We start from the raw sequence: 16806 nt of genomic DNA, 5'->3' as shown, positions 1-16806 counted from the left end.
ATGGGGCTTCTGGTGCCTGCGAATTGCAAAAGAGTTGTGAAGAACAGAAGAAGTAAGTGTAAAGCACCTCCTACATGTGCGTGGTACCTAGTACGCACCCCCGAAAGTATGAGATAAAGAATGGTTGCAATTAACACATTCAAATAGAAAAAGAAAAGCTTTCAAGATCAGGGTGATACCAAAGATTCTCCTGTATATGATTCTAAGACCTGAGGAAATGAAAACTCAGTGCAGAGGGGAGACTAACCTACTTGTAAATTTCAAGATGGTGATAGGAAGGGGGTTGGGTGAAGCAACATAGCAGTTGGCAGTGTTTTTAAAAAGGGGGCAGCTCCTTTGCTGGAGAAGATTCAGTAGTATAGTTCTTTCTTGTTTCTTTACCTCTCTTGACTCATCCACAGGAGTGGGAGTTCAGACAAAAGGAAGGTTCTGTGGCAATCTATTTAAGATTCTCCTCATACAAGATTTGGTTCCCAGCCCACTTTCTGTCAGGCTTCCTGAGACGGGAAAGCAATGCATAAAAAATCTCAGGCTTGACAGTGAATTCTCCTGAGCTCCAGACTGAAATTTACAGCTGCCTGTAGACATCTCCATCTGCATGACCTGCAGGCATCTCCAACTCAGTGTGTCTCAGACCAAATTAATTACCCTCTCATACCTATTCCCCTCCAGTCTTCCATTGAGATTAATGCCATTGCCGATTTACCAGGCACAACATCCAGAAATTTCCATTCTTTTATTTCTCGTCCCACACTCCCCGAGGTCTATCTACTGCCAAGTTTTGTGGATTTACCCTGTTGTAATCTGTTTTATGCACCCCGTTTTTTGACTTCCATTGTCCTGGTGAAGATATCTATCCCTCTCCAGGACCACAGCAACAGCAATCTCTCCAGTCTCCAGCCACGGCCTGCAGTGTGGACAACTCTTGAGCACTCCATTTACCTAGACTGTGGTCAGTGGTTGCCCCCCCACCCCAGGAATTGCCTAATATCTGTCTCATGGCCCCTTCTTTGTCACTGGCGAATCCAGTTAAATTAATGAAATATATATCATTTCTCTTTCTGAAATCACTTCAGTGACTTGACTTTAGCCTACTGAACAAAGTACCCAAACCCAAATTTCATTCATTTCCTCTCCCACAGTGTCTCTTCAAGCATCCTATGATCTTTCTAACCACATTGAACTATTGGTCATTGCTCCAAAATAATGTCTACTTTTGACCTCAAACTCGTGGCTCATGGAACGTTTTCCATGAGCCAGCTAGTCTCCACTGCTCCTTCTGATACAGCTTGAAGGCCATCTCCTGGGCATAGTTGCCTTAATTCCACTCTACTCCATCTGCTATTCTTAAGAAGGGCCCCACTCACTGCATATTCCTTTATTTATTTTTCCTGTGGTTAGCACGAGTGTCTCTAACCCAGATTCTACAGTGTTTAAGGACAGGCGTCATCTCTTGTTGCCATCTTTGAGTCTCAGGGCACTCTGAATGGACTGTTAACCACTCTAAAAATAATCTTAAATTTCTACTTTTAAAAAATGGTGATTTATTTTTTTATTTTAATTTTTTTTTACCAGAGAGCACGTTTAAAAATTCCCAAAGCAACAGTTAACAGTTTTGTTTGCAATGTACCCAAACAGTGAATTCCCTCAGCTCTACCACATTAAATACACTTTTTTTTTTTAAATTCCCATGCAGTTTTGTTATTCCAGGTGCACTGCTACCATAAGAGGCTTATGTGGGCCACTGCTATAAATGTCATTCGTTCCCATTAAGCAAGTGTATTGTATACAAAATTATTGTCTAAATTTATATTGACCATCCTAGAGGGTAGTAAATCAGGTAATACATCAAAATATCGTAAGTCTAAAAATGTAGAAATCAACTCTTACAATTTGAAGATTTTTTATTTTACTGAACCCAACATATCATATGCTTGCTCTTGCTTCGATTATGAGACACATCAAAAAAGCAGCAGCTAAATTTGACCATTATACAAATAATTCAAACAAAACTCATAGCTATCTCAGTTACTTGGGTATTTTAGGCCAAATTACAGGGATTTGGGGTGTTGAGTAAATTATTAAAAGGGAAGCTTTTGGCTCTGATTGAACAAGTAATGTATTCAGTTTTCATTTAAATCTATGAAGATTTTAAAGATGGCAATTAATTTCAAGTATTGTATTCCTTGACTCATTTGAAGAGAATTTAAAATTAAAAGACTCATATTCTCTTAAAAATTAACAATAGTTATAAACTGATACACAAACATTGAAATGATAAATTAACACAAATGGGCATATTTGTGTTATAAAACTGTGATATGCAAACATAGAAAAGATAAATCAACATAAATCATCACATTATCTCAAACAAGTATATTATTTAACATTTAGCTAAAAAGCAAAAGTGAAAATAAATGGGCATCTTTTGGACTCTTCTCAATGAAAATACATACCCTTACAGGTCTGTTCTAGAGTTTAGAAATTAATATTAATACTTTTATTAAATCATTCTTTCTCATGTTTTCATCCTCTTGAAAATCTTCTCAAGTGGCTGGTAATGTATTAAAAAAATGGGCACAGACAAGTCATTACTCTCTAGAAAATATTTATTGACACGTTTTAATTTTTTCCATATTTTGAGAAATAAAATACACAAAATACAGTAAAATGCACTTTTCCCATTTCAAATAAATATACTATACTCTTGTAAAAAATTTAATAATCTGTGTAATTCACCACAGTATTTTAATCAGTGAAATAAAACAAAGAATCTCTAGATAAATTGTAATGTGTTTTAATGATTCTCATAAGCATTTTCTGGAGAAAAAGAACACTATTTTCTGTAGAATTGTATTGACTTAGAGACTATTGCTTCTTGTTTGGAGAAGGCAAAGATAAGCTTTTTTAAAAAGTGTTTACCATCAAAAAGAGTCTTCATTTGGGAGAAAAACAGCATACAAGTCCTTTCTGAATCAACTAAGTTATGTGCAAATTTTCTTGTCAATACTTCCTAAAAACCACACTACATTCTGAATGATTCCTATGTATCACACTGGTCATTTTCAAAATTAGTGGTTAAGTATTTAAATTAACAGTTATACATGTAATATAAGCCCAGGACAGAATATTAAAGCTCTAACAGGAAAGGCTAAAAATAATGATGCTATACAGGACAAATTTTTCTTTTCATAGTGGTTATTCTTAACATTATCAGAACTGAAATCTACTGAATTATACAGACTTAACACAGACTTATATACAACTAGATCCCTGGCCAGCTTAACACAATGTGTTAGTTTGCCCTTTTAATTGGTAAGAATATTTTAGTAATCAGCAAAAATCATATTTAGGTAGTCACCAATCTTGAAAGTTTTCTGACATATAATTTATTTAGCATCAAAAGAATAGCTTGCTGAGTAATGAAAGTCATTAGTATTTTCTAACTTCCTACGTTAGCATTTAATTAGTACTTTATATACTAGCTGGTAGAAGTAAATCAACCTTTACTGTAGCTCCAGTCCCACCATATGTGACTCGTTTGCATGGATGCAGAAATGCTAATCAAACCATGCCACCTCAAAACATAACTATGTTCAGCAAAAGTCATACACAGGCTACACAGTGGGTATTAAATCTGTCTTCAGCATTTTAAGAGTGTCAGTTATTGTCCAGGTAGTGACTTATGACATGAAACTCTTCCCTCTTCATTTTAAAGCATAGAATATTATATGCTTAGGTATTCTTTTATGGCAACATTTTTATTTCTACATATTTCTGAAACAGATAGTATGTACTCAAAAATTCACAAGTCCAATAAAACAAGTTTGTGGTTTTCTTCTGTGACATTTTGTTTTTATAACTCCTCCATCTCAAAGTGTGTATTAAAGCTGTTTGCCATGGATGTGTGTTCAAAGATTCTAGACAAGCTTGGTTTCAACAGTTCTACTGAGGGACATGACAGGTGCTGAGAGGTGTCATTCTTCAAGGACATCATTTGATCTGTTCCAGGCTCCCTTCTATCATAGTACAGAGCCCAGAGCAGAGTAATGGTGAGAATCATGGCCAGGATTTGTGTCACTCCAATGGAGATTCCCAGAAACCTCAGCACTTGCAGTTGTTTGGTTCCTCTCAAAAAGGAATACATTTTCTTCCCACAACCCTGTAAAAGAAATACACAGTCAACATTACTTTAGATACGTTACAGAAGGCCAACAACAGTTAATACAATCAGACTATTTGGATCACAAAGTTTAAGAAAATGATTCTCAATAGGGAAAGCCTATGAGAAAGAGGAGAGAGGGAGGTGTGTAGCTTTTGGAAAGCCTATCCAGTGGATTCTGATAAGCCAACCCCTCCTTTTGTCTTTCTCAAAACCTGAAATTGAGACCCACTGGTATAAAATCAACATCTAGAGCAGGGGTTGACAAACTCTTTTTAGGCTCTGTGGGCCATGTGGTCTCTATGGCAACTACTCATCCCTGCCACTGTCACAGGAAAGAGACCATAGATGGTTAGTGAATGAATGGATGTGGCTGAGTTTTCTAGTGAAACTTCAAATACACAAAAAGGCATTAGGCCAGATATGGCACACCTGTTTATGATTTAATAATACCTCACACTGGTTTGGTAAAGTCGCTTCTCTGGCCACCTTACCTACTTGATACAAACACAAGAAATTTGCACAAACACACATATACACCATACATTCTGTGGGAAATGAAAATAGACATCACAAAAACAACTCACCAAAATGTAAGTATTTTTCAGAGTTCCACTCAAATATTCTATGAGAGCTCCACTCAAGCATTCTATGAGAGCTCATTCACTCTTAGATTTATGGGTCATTTTAATAAGCATCTTTATATGACATGGTGATACAGGAGATAGAAATCATTTAGTCAAATAGTGAGGGTAAAAGAGTCCCCAGTGGAATTTCCCTTTTAACAAAAAGCAGCTTCAAAATCATTTTTTTTCTAACAACAACAACAACAAAAAAACAGTCTGAAAAATCAAGCTATACACATAGAAAAGCAAGCTGGAAGCCTGTACGGGTGAATGCCAGCAGCTGTGCCAATGGAAAGGGGCTACCTGGGGGCCAGGTATGTTCACCATGGAGGCTCCACTTTCCCTTTTCTTTGTCACTACATGTACAGTAAAGAAACAGGCAACATGGTGCCAGCCAGGTGGAAAACCTACTTGCATAATAGAAGATTAGGGTGGGAGTGGTCAGATTTCCACACACTATGTGTGAAATGGCGCACCTGGTCTGACCAATCTTTCATGCCCCGTGTAAACCAGACATCGACTCCTCAAGCACAATGATAAAACCCACTGCATTTTGCTGTGGACCAGAGAACCCACTCGGGAACCCCTTTCTGCAGGAGAGAGCTCTTCTCATTCTTTTGCCTATTCAACCTCCATTCTTAACCACATTCCTTGTGTGTTCACATCCTTGATTTCCTTGGTGTGAGACAACAAACCTTGGGTATTACTCCAGATGAATGATGTAACTTCAACAGTATAGTATAATGATTAAGATCATGATTTGCTATGTGATTTGGGGCAAGTTACTTCTCTCTGTGCTTCAGTTTTCTTGTCTGAAAATGAAGCTAATGATAGTGCTTACCTGTCTGAGATGCTGAAAGGATTAAATGCACAGGCACATTATAACACTTTAAATAGTGCCTCATACATGTTAAGAATTCAGTAGATACAATATCTTAGCTGATGTGTCAGTTCACAGATTAGAAAGTAGAAAGATCAAATTAAAAATAGATGGAAAATCTATGATTAGTAGATATTAATGGAAAAGTATGAGGTACAACACTTCATGAGAGTATGAAAACACTAAAAGCATGGCCTTATGTCACCAGTAAGTACTTATGCACAGCTCTACCCTACAAGAGCAAGGTGGCTGCCACTGTTTTACAGGACAATGAAATAACTGTCCAAAATGATTACTTACGACTGAAACACTAGATCATTAGCTTCCTGATGAAGCAGAAATATTTTACATAATTTGGGAAGAGTTACCTCAAAATTTGTTAAGTTAAAAAGGTTTGGCTTCAGACATCTGGAAAATTAATTTGCATAGCAACTTCATTTAACATCATTACCAAGTAATGTGGCACTATTTCTTCACATCTTTCTTTCAGGAAATTGATATAAAACAGCCTTGGATCACGTTTAGCTGATTCCTTAACTATGTTCTCAGTACTGAGTACAAAAATGGATTGCTAGCGAATAAAGAATTAGTATGAATATATCCATATTTTGGTAATGATAATTATAATAGATTTCAGAATTAGAGGTAAACTGGCCAGGTGTAATGGCTGATGTCTGTAATCCCAGCATATTGGGGGCCCCGGGCAGGCAGATCACTTGAGGTCTAGAGTTCAAGACCAGCCTAGCCATCATGGTCAAATCCTGTCTCTACTTAAAATACAAAAATTAACTGGGCATTGCAGTGCATGCCTATCACCCCAGCTACTGGGGAGGCTGAGACATGAGAATTGCTTGAATCCAGAGGCAGAGGATGCAGTCAGCCGAGATCTCACCATTGCGCTTCAGCCTGGGCAACAGGATGGGACCCTGTCTCAAAAAACCAAAACCAAAACAAACAAACAAACAAAAACAAACAATTAGAGGTAAACCATTCAAGGATATAAAAATTTCAGTTAGACAGGAGGAATAAGTTAAAGAGGTGTATAATACACCTCTTTATGTGACTACAATTAATAACATGGTGACCATAATTAATAACAGTGTGTTAGTTATTAAAAAGGTAAACCATTCAAGAAATATATATGCTGATGATTCAACTACATAAAATACTGTGAGCCATTTTTTTCATTTTTAACTTTTCAATTGTCTCTGAGGCTTACTTTGTATCTATATTGGCTTAAGATCTCCTACCCCTTAGACTAATTCATTTTAAGCTAAGAAACTGTGCCAGAAAAGTATTGTTTCCTGGAGGTGATCCAAGATGGCTGAATAGGAACAGTTCCGGAAGGCAGTTCCCAGCAAGAAGAACACAGAGGGTGAGTGATCACTGCATTTCCAAACAAGTTTTTACTGCCCACAGACCAGGAGATTCCCAGGCTGAAAAGCACCACCAGCTTCCAGCACAGCTGTTTCAGCCAGCACTGTATCTCCACTCGAACACTCACACAAATCCAGGCAGCCGTTTCAACAGGTGCCTGGAATGCCTGGGATACAGAGCCACCCATTCAACTGAAAAAAAAAATAAGGGCGGCTGAAACATGGAGCCAGGTAATCTGGCTCAGCTGGTCCCACCCCCCAACAAAGACCAGCAATCTGAAACACTCTGGATTAAGAGTTCTGCAGCAAGTGCAGCTGGACCTGGGACAGTCCAGCTCTGGTGTCAGCCATTACACAGGCAGTCCACCACTACTGAGGCAGTCCACCATTACCGAGGCAGTCTGCCATTACTGAGGCAATCTGACTTTACTGAGGCAGTCCGCCATTACTGAGGCAGTCCACCATTACTGAGGCAGTCTGCCATTACTGAGGCAGACCACCATTACTGAGGCAGTTCTAACAGAAAGTTCACAAAACAGCTGGGCAGAGCCCACAGCAGCTCAGTAATGCCTCTGCTGGTAGACTGTGGCTAGACTCCCGTCTTGCTGGGCAGGGCATCTCTGAAAAAAGGCAGCAGCACATCAGGAACTTAAAAATAAAGCCCTACCCTCCCAGGACAGAGCACCTGGGGAAAAAGGCATTTATGAGTTCTGCTGCAGCAGACTTAAACATACCTGCCCAGCAGCTCTGAATGGAACAATGGAGCTCCCAGCTCAGCACTTGAGCTCCTATAAGGGACAGCCTGTCTCCTCAAGCAACTCCCTGGCCCCTGTATATCCAAAGAGATACCTTGTAAAGGAGAGCTCAGGCTGATATCTGGTGGGTACACTTCTGGGATGAAGATAACAGAAGAAGAAACTGGCAGCAACCCTTACTGTTCTTCAGCCCCCTTGGGTGATCCCTAGGCAAGCAGGGTCTCGGGTGGACCTCCAGCAGTCCTACAGCAGAGGGGCCTTATGGTTAGAAGGAAAAGTAAAAAACAGAAAGAAATAACTTCAACATCAACAAGAAGGATGTCCACTCAGAGACCCCATCTGAAAGTTACCAACTACAAAGACCACAGGTACATAAATCCACAAAGATGGGAAGAAACCAGTGCAAAAACGATGAACACACCCAACACCAGAACACCTCTCCTCCTCCAAGGGATCACAACTTCTCTCTAGCAGGGAAACAAAGCTGGATTGAGAATGAGTCTGATGAATTGACAGAAACAGGCTTCAGAAGGTGGGTAATAATAAACTTCTTTGAGCTAAAAGAATATGTTCTAACCAATGCAAAGAAATAAAGAATCTTGAAAAAAGCTGAGATAAAATGCTAACGAGAATAAACAGCTTAGAGAAGAATATAAATGACCTAATGGAGCTGAAAAACACAAGAGAACTTCACAAACCATACACAAATTTCAATAGCCCAATCGACCAAGCAGAAGAAAGGATATCAGAGACTGAAGATCAAACTCAATGAAATAAAACGAGAAGGCAAGATTAGAGAAAAAAGTGAAAAGAAATGAACAAAGCCTCCAAGAAATACAGGATTATATAAAAAACACCTAATCTATGTTTGATAGGTGTACCTGAATGTGATGGAGAGAATAAATCCAAGCTGGAAAACACTCTTTAGGATATTATCCAGGAAAACTTCCTTAACCTAGCAAGGCAGGCCAACATTCAAGTCCAGGAAATACAGAGAACACCACAAAGATATACCTCAAGAAGAGCAACCCCAAAGCAAATAATCATCGAATTCACCAGGGTTGAAATGAAGGAGAAAATGCTAAGGGCAGCCAGAGAGAAAGTTTGGGTTACCCACAAAGAGAAGTACGTCAATCTCACAGCGGATCTCTAGGCAGACACCCTACAAGCCAGAAGAGAGTGTGGGCCAATATTCAACATCCTTAAAGAAAAGAACTTTCAACCTAGAATTTCATATCCAGCCAAACTAAGCTTCATAGGCAAAGGAGAAATAAAATCCTTTATGAACAAGCAATTGCTGAGAGATTTCATCACCACCAGGCCTGCCTTACAAAACTCCTAAAAGAAGCACTAAACATGGAAAGGAACAACCAGTACCAGCCACTCCAAAAAAGTACCAAAGGGCAAAGAGCATTGACATAATGAAGAAACCGCCTCAACTAGCAGGCAAAACAACTACTTAAAAATGGCAGGATCAAATTCACACATAACAATATTAACCTTAAATGTAAATGGGCTAAATGCCCCAATCAAAAGACACAGACTGGCAAATTGGATAAAAAGTCAAAACCCATCAGTGTGCTATATCCAGGAAACCCATCTCACCATGCAAGGACACACACAGGCTCAAAATAAAGGGATGGAGGAAGATTTACCAAGCAAATGGAGAGCAAAAAAAAGCAGGAGTTGTAAACCAAGTCTCTGATAAAACAGACTTTAAAGCAACAAAGATCAAAAGAGACAAAGAAGGGCATTACATAATGGTAAAAGGGTCAATACAACAAGAAGAGCTAACTATCTGAAACATATACACACCCAATGCAGGAGAACCTAGATACATAAAGCAATGACCTACAAAGGGACTTAGTCTCCTGCACAATAATAGTGGGAGACTTTAACACTCCACTGTCAATATTAGATCAATGAGACAGAAAATTAACAGGGGTATCCAGGACTTGAACTCAGATCTGGATCAAGCAAACCTAATAGACATCTACAGAAATATTCACCCCAAACCCACAGAATATACATTCTTTTCAGCACCACATCACACCTGCTCTAAAATTGACCACATAATTGGAAGTAAATCACTCCTCAGCAAATGCGAAAGAATGGAAATCATAACAAGCAGTCTCTCAGACCACAGTGCAATCAAATTGGAACTCAGGATTAAGAAACTAACTCATAACCACACAACTTCATGGAAACTGAACAACTGGCTCTTGAATGTTAACTGTATAAACAATGAAATGAAGGCAGAAATAAAGATGTTCTTCTAAACCAATGAGAACGAAGACACAATGTACCAGAATCTCTGGGACATAATTAAAACAGTGTCTAGAGGAAAATTTATAGCAGTAAATGCCCACAAGAGGCAAGGAAAGATTTAAAATCGACACCCTATCATCAAAATTGAAAGAGCTAGGGGAGCAAGATCAAAAAAACCCTCAAAAGCTAGCAGAAGACAAGAAACAACTAAGATCAGAGCAGAACTGAAGGAGATAGAGACACAAACTCTTCAAAATATCAATAAATCCAGGAGCTGGTTTTTTGAAAAGATCAACAAAATAGATAGGCAGCCAGCCAGATTAATAAAAAAGAGAAAAGAGAAGAATCAAACAGATGCAATGAAAACGATAAAGGGGATATCACCACTGATTCCACAGAAATACTAACTACCATCAGTGATTACTACAAACAACTCTATGCACACAAACCAGTAAACCTGGAAGAAATGGATAAATTCCTGGACACTTGCACCCACCCAAGCCTAAACCAGGAAGAAGTTGAAACCCTGAATAGACCAATAACAAGGGCTGAAATTGAGGCAGCAATTAATAGCCTACCAACCAAAAAAAGCTCAGGTCCAGATAGGTTCACAGCCGAACTCTACCAGACATACAAAGAAGAGCTGGTACCACTCCTTCTGAAACTATTCCAAACAATCCAAAAAGAGGGAATCCTTCTCAAATCATTTTATGAGACCAATACCACTCTGATACCAAAACCTGGCAGAGACTCAACAACAAAAAAAGAAAACTTCAGGCCAATATCCATGATGAATATACATGTGAAAATCTTCAATTAAATACTGGCAAATCAATTGCAACAGCACATTAAAAAGCTTATCCATCACAATAAAATAGGGTTCATCCTGGGGATGCAAGGCCGGTTCAACATATGCAAGCCTATAAACATAATGCACCACATAAACAGAAGCAAAGACAAAAATCACATGATCATCTCAATAGATGCAGAGAAGGCCTTTGACAAAATTCAACAGCGCTTTATGCTCAAAACTTTCAATAAACTAGGTATCGACGAAATGTATCTCAAAATAATAAAAGCTATTTACGACAAACCCACAGCCAATATCATACTGAATGGGCAAAAACTGGAAGCATTCCCTCTGATATCAGGGTGCCCTCTCTCACTACTCCTATTCAATATAGGATTGGAAGTTCTAGCCAGAGCAATCAGGCAAGAAAAAGAAATAAAAGGTATTCGATTAGGAAAGGAAGAAGTCAAATTGTCTCTATTTGCAGACAACATGATTATATATTTAGAAGACCCCATTGTCTCTGCCCCAAATTTCCTGAAACTGATAAGCAACTTCAGCAAGATCTCAGGATACAAAATCAATGTGCAGAAATCACAAGCATTCCTATACACCAATAATAGACTAAAAGAGAACCAAATCAAGAATGAGCCCCCATTCACAATTGCTACAAAGAGAATAAAATACCTAGGAATACAACTAACAAGGAATGTAAAGGACCTCTTCAAGGAGAACTACAAACCACTGCTCAAGGAAATAAGAGAGGATACAAACAGATGGAAAAACATTCCATGCTTATGTTTACGAAGAATAAATATTGTGAAAATGGCCATACTACCCAAAGTCATTTACAGATTCAACACTATCCCCATCAAGCTACCTATGACCCTCTTCACAGAACTGGAAAAAAACACCTTAAAATTCATATGGAACCAAAAGAGAGCCTGCATAGCCAAGACAATCCTAAGCAAGAAGAACAAAGCTGGAGGCATCATGCTACCTGACTTCAAACTATACTACAAGTCTACAGTAATCAATACAGCTTGGTACTGATTCCAAAACAGAGATATAGACCAATGGAACAGAACAGAGGCCAGGGTAGCAACGTCACACATCTACAACCATCTGACCATTGACAAACCTGACAAAAACAAGCAATGGGGAAAGGCTTCCCTGTTTAATAATTGATGTTGGGATAACTGGCTAGCCATGTGTAGAAAACAAACTGGACCCCTTCCTGACACCTTATGCTAAAATTAACTCCAGATGGTTTAAAGACTTAAACATAAGACATAACACCATAAAAATCCTAGAAGAAAACCTAGGCAAAATCATCCAGGACATAGACATAGGCAAGGACTTCATCACTAAAACACCAAAAGCAATGGCAACAAAACCCAAAATAGACAAATGGGATCTAATTAAACTCCAGAGCTTCAGTACAGCAAAAGAAACAATGATTAGAATGAACTGGCAACCAACAGAATGGGAAATTTTTTTTTGCAACCTACCTATCTGAAAAAGGACTAATATCCAGAATCTACAAAGAACTAAAACAGATTTACAAGAAAAAAACAAACAAACCCATTCAAAAGTGGGCAAAGGACATGAACAGACACTTTTCAAAAGAAGACATGTATGAGGCCAACGAACACATGAAAAAATGCTCATCATCACTGGTCATTAGAGAAATGCAAATCAAAACCACATTCAGATATCATATCATGCCTGTTACAATGGCGATCATTAAAAAATTTGGAGACAACAGATGCTGGAGAGGATATGGAGAAACAGGAACACTTTTACACTGTTGGTGTGAGTGTAAATTAGTTCAACCATTGTGGAAGACAGTGTGGCAATTCCTCAAGGACCTAGAAATAGAAATTCCATTTGACCCAGCAATCCTATTACTGGGTATATATCCAAAGGATTATAAATTGCTCTATTATAAAGACACATGCACACATATGTTCATTGCAGGACTGTTTATAATAGCAAAGATCTGGATCCAACCCAAATGCCCATCGATAATAGACTGGACAACAAAATGTGGCACATCTACACCATGGGATACTATGCAGCCATAAAAAAATAATGAGTTCTTGTTCTTTGTAGGGACAAGGATGAATCTGAAAACCATCATTCTCAGCAAACTGACACAAGAACAGAAAATCAAACACTGCACGTTCTCACTCATAGGTAGGTGTTGAACAATGAGAATACATGGACACAGGGAGGGTAGCATCACAAACTGGGGTCTGTTGCGAGAGACTAGGGGAGGGACAGTGGGGAGCAGGGAGGGTGGGAAGGGATAACATGGGGAGAAATATTGGTGACAGGGGGATGGAGGCAGCAAACCACATTGCCATGTATGTACCTATGCAACAATTCTGCATGATCTGCACATGTACCCCAGAATCTAAAGTACGATTTTTAAAAAAGTAATGTTTCCTTTTTAAATCTGTGAATAAAACAAGGCAGAAGTTGATAATTAAGTACAATTTATTATGTTTCATATTTTGGCACTGTTTAAAATCTATTTCAGTTTATCTTAAACAATCACATTTATTTTTTAAATGTTACAGTAAATTCTATCACCTAGGATGACTGGGGAATGAGACCTATTAACATTGAACACTCTAGAATGGGAGGTTGGCCTTGGAAGTCATGAATTCAACTTTTTATAATTTAAAAACATGGCAAAAAAAAAAAAAAACAACACTTGCAGAGTGACACAGCAAACCTGGCATAGGAAGGACCTCTAAACAATCTCTCCTCATGTAAGCAACAAAAACACCAGCAAAAAACTATTAGCATCAATTTTTCTAGAATTTAGAAATTAACCAAAGTCTTGCAGCAACCTGAGGAACACTTATTCATGAAAAGCTGCTGAATCTCAGTAGGAACAGCAAGTCTGTGAAATTTTAATTTACCCTATTCCCATCCTTGCTCTCCTTGGTAGCCTGGAAAGCTAAATGCCTGCAATCCTGGTGAGAACTGGCAGCCTAGCCACCAGAGGGGGCAGAATGGGGTTGCAGCTTATTGAAAGCCACATTCCCAGAGGACTGTCATTGTATGTCTGGTGCGGTGGTTCCCTGGTAGACCCCACTCAGAAGGATGTCTTTATTTAACCTGAGCTTGAAGCTCAACTAGGGGAACAGCCTCCTCCCCTTTCCTGCCCAGAGGGTTAGCAAGGACAGTCAGAGGTAACTATTGATCTCAAGCTGCCTGAGGCAGTTGGTAACAGTTGTGCACAAGGGGGCTTGAAACGCTCTGACACGTTTGTGGAGATCTAGAAATTACACACATGAGTACGGCTGTGCTTAGGTTCAGGGCTGTGCATAGGCCCAGGAAAGACCTTCAAAGATCCTAAGATCTCTACTCACTGACCTTGAAATTTTTTGCACCCTTAGTAAAGACAGGGAAACTCACTGGTTTCAGGCATCGAAGGAAATCTGTTCATTCATTAACTGACCACTAAGCTAACTGAGCAGAAACTTCTCAGTGACAACACATGACAAAGAATATAGCCTTTACAGAATTAGTTTAGAAAATGCCATCAAATCCACAAATCAACACCAGCAAACGTTGAAGAGGTGGAAGAATTATTATCTCCAGAGCTGTCACATCATATTATTTAAAATGTTCTGTTCTCTTAAAAAGAAGTTATAAGACATGCAAAGAAACAAGAAAGTATGACTCATAGGGGGCAAAAAAACAATCAATGAAATTGCAATTCTAATGAGAGGGACTCCTCACTTTACTAGGCAATCCTGTCCACACTGGAACAACACTAATTCTTAATAACCCTTCCCTTGTTTGAGCCTGCTTTCTTTGTAAGGATGCACTGGTTCTGACTCTGCTCTCAATTCTTCCCTTTTCCATAAGGTAGAGAGTCATATCTGAAGAATCTATTATCCCTTTCCCTTTAACTATTCTCCTCTCCAGGCTAAACAGTCCTAGTTTTCAAGTTTTTCAAATATGTACACTGCATCATTCTGTTGATCCTTTTCTAGACCATGTTGATTCTGTCAATGTTTCTTTGCAAATGACATTGACTTGTAACTTTAAAGAAACTAGAAAATGCAATGAAATATTAAGACAGTCAAAGTTTTTAAATATGAGTTTGGATTCCAATGACAAAAAAGCTTTTTTCAGTTGCCCAGAAATGGAGACATGCAATTGTATTGATATGTAACATAGCTGGGACTTGGTATCCTTCCAGATCACTGGTCCCTGAAGATTATCTTCACACTCAGGTGGGCAAGTGTGCTTTATTCCAACTGAAAGTTCTAAGACTCCTCCATTTTTATAGCAAAATATCAGGTGATCACTTCCTTATTTTGTTTAAAAAGCACACAGTTAACTCCTCAAACAAGACAGAATTTCAGTTCTTAAATTTATCATCAGAATTCATTAAATTATATTTTATGCTTCTCTATCAAGAATCCTTCCAAAAGAGTTGTCAACTATATATTATTTAATCGGAATGAAATCAGTTGACGTCTTAGTACTTTATGTCCATCCGTCAAACCAGGTCACCAAAATGTGCCAACTTGGAATATGTTAACCTATGTCCTTGCATATTATTCTCCACCAAGGTATATTTTAATGCTGTGTATTAGAAAACACCATAAGAAACCGCTCTATAAAATTTGTGAAAAATAATATTGAAGATATTTTTTATAATAAAGTAGTAGATATAAAATCCCACTTGATAAAAGATTTACAATTTTGCTCCCTTTGAAGTTAGAATCTTTGCTCTCTTAATATTAGAATTATGCTGATGATTGTGCCTCCTTCTCATCTGGGCTATCAGAAAGCTGAGAGGCAAACAGGATACTCAGCCACAGCAACTGTGTCTGTCTTCATGTTAAGAACATTTGCTTACTCTTTCCTTTAACCTTGACTTTCCAATTCTGCTTATATTTTTTTAATTAAGTTACTGTATTTTGTTGTATGCTGCCCTATAGTCTTTAATAAATTCAATTTTTAAAAATAGAGTATAAATATATAAATAAAACATATTTCTCTATAGTACATACAATTTAATATTTCTTTGCTGACTCATTAGGCATGTAGAAGCTTGCAGCATACAGGTGTTGATACAGTTAGTACATTTGAATCTACCCAAATCTCATGTTGAAATGTAATCCACAGTGTTGAAAATAGGGCCTGGTGGGAGGGATTTAGATCATGGGGGTAGGTCCCTCATGAATGGCCATCCTCTTGGTGATAACAGAGTTCTCACAAGATCTGTTTCTTTGAAAGTGTGTAGCACCTGTCTCATCTCTCTCTCTCTCCAGTTCTTGCTTTGGCCATTTGATGTGTCTGCCACCGATTTGCCCTCTACCATGAGTCAAAGCTCCTTGAGGCCTTCCCGGGGCAGGTGCCATTATCCTTTATCCTTCCTGTACAGGCTGCAGAACCATAAGCCAAATAAACCTCATTTCTTATAAAATACGTAGTTCTTGGGTATTTATTTGCAGCAATGCAAGAATGGCCTAACACAGGTGTCATGCTGAATATTAATGAATCATTTTCATAACAACTTAAAGTTAAGAACCAACTTTTCAAAAGAATAGTTCTCTTCTTGAGAGGACAGTCAGTATTTTTCCAGATTTGTCTGTATAAGACGATTGACCTCTTCAGTCACACTGTAAATTCTTCATTGAAATAGCTCCAGGGTTTTCTGCCTGTTCTGAATCATTCTTATTGAAGTAATTCAACCTGAACATAACCCTGAGCATACTTTGAGCCAGTCAAATAGTTATCCATAAGGTTTACATTTTTCAGTATAAATTCATCTTGAAAAGTAAGACATTAAGTCTACATAAAAAATAGATGTGATTATATGTATTTCTTATACTATTTATAGATATTTGTTGCATAAACAAACATTTCTGTAGAGTGAATACAAAGAGGAGACAAATGATAAATTTCTAAACT

At 38.2% G+C, this 16806-nt stretch overlaps 1 protein-coding gene across 7 annotated transcripts in view; it reads right to left on the bottom strand.

Annotated features, from left to right (window-relative positions):
• Positions 1-2399: 2399 nt before the first annotated feature.
• TSPAN12 (tetraspanin 12) overlaps positions 2400-16806 on the bottom strand; it is a 171361-nt gene continuing 156954 nt past the window's right edge. For all 7 annotated transcript variants that reach the window (XM_074379160.1, XM_074379159.1, XM_074379161.1 and 4 more), the window contains one exon: positions 2400-4162. In XM_074379160.1, coding sequence (XP_074235261.1) covers positions 3857-4162 — 306 coding nt within the window. In that variant the 3' untranslated portion in view covers positions 2400-3856. The remainder of the gene's footprint in view (positions 4163-16806) is intronic.

This window comes from Saimiri boliviensis, chromosome 10, assembly GCF_048565385.1.
Source record: "Saimiri boliviensis isolate mSaiBol1 chromosome 10, mSaiBol1.pri, whole genome shotgun sequence".
Lineage (NCBI taxonomy): Eukaryota > Metazoa > Chordata > Mammalia > Primates > Cebidae > Saimiri > Saimiri boliviensis.
Note: the sequence above shows the minus strand (reverse complement) of the source record. Positions and strands in the feature narration are given on the sequence as shown.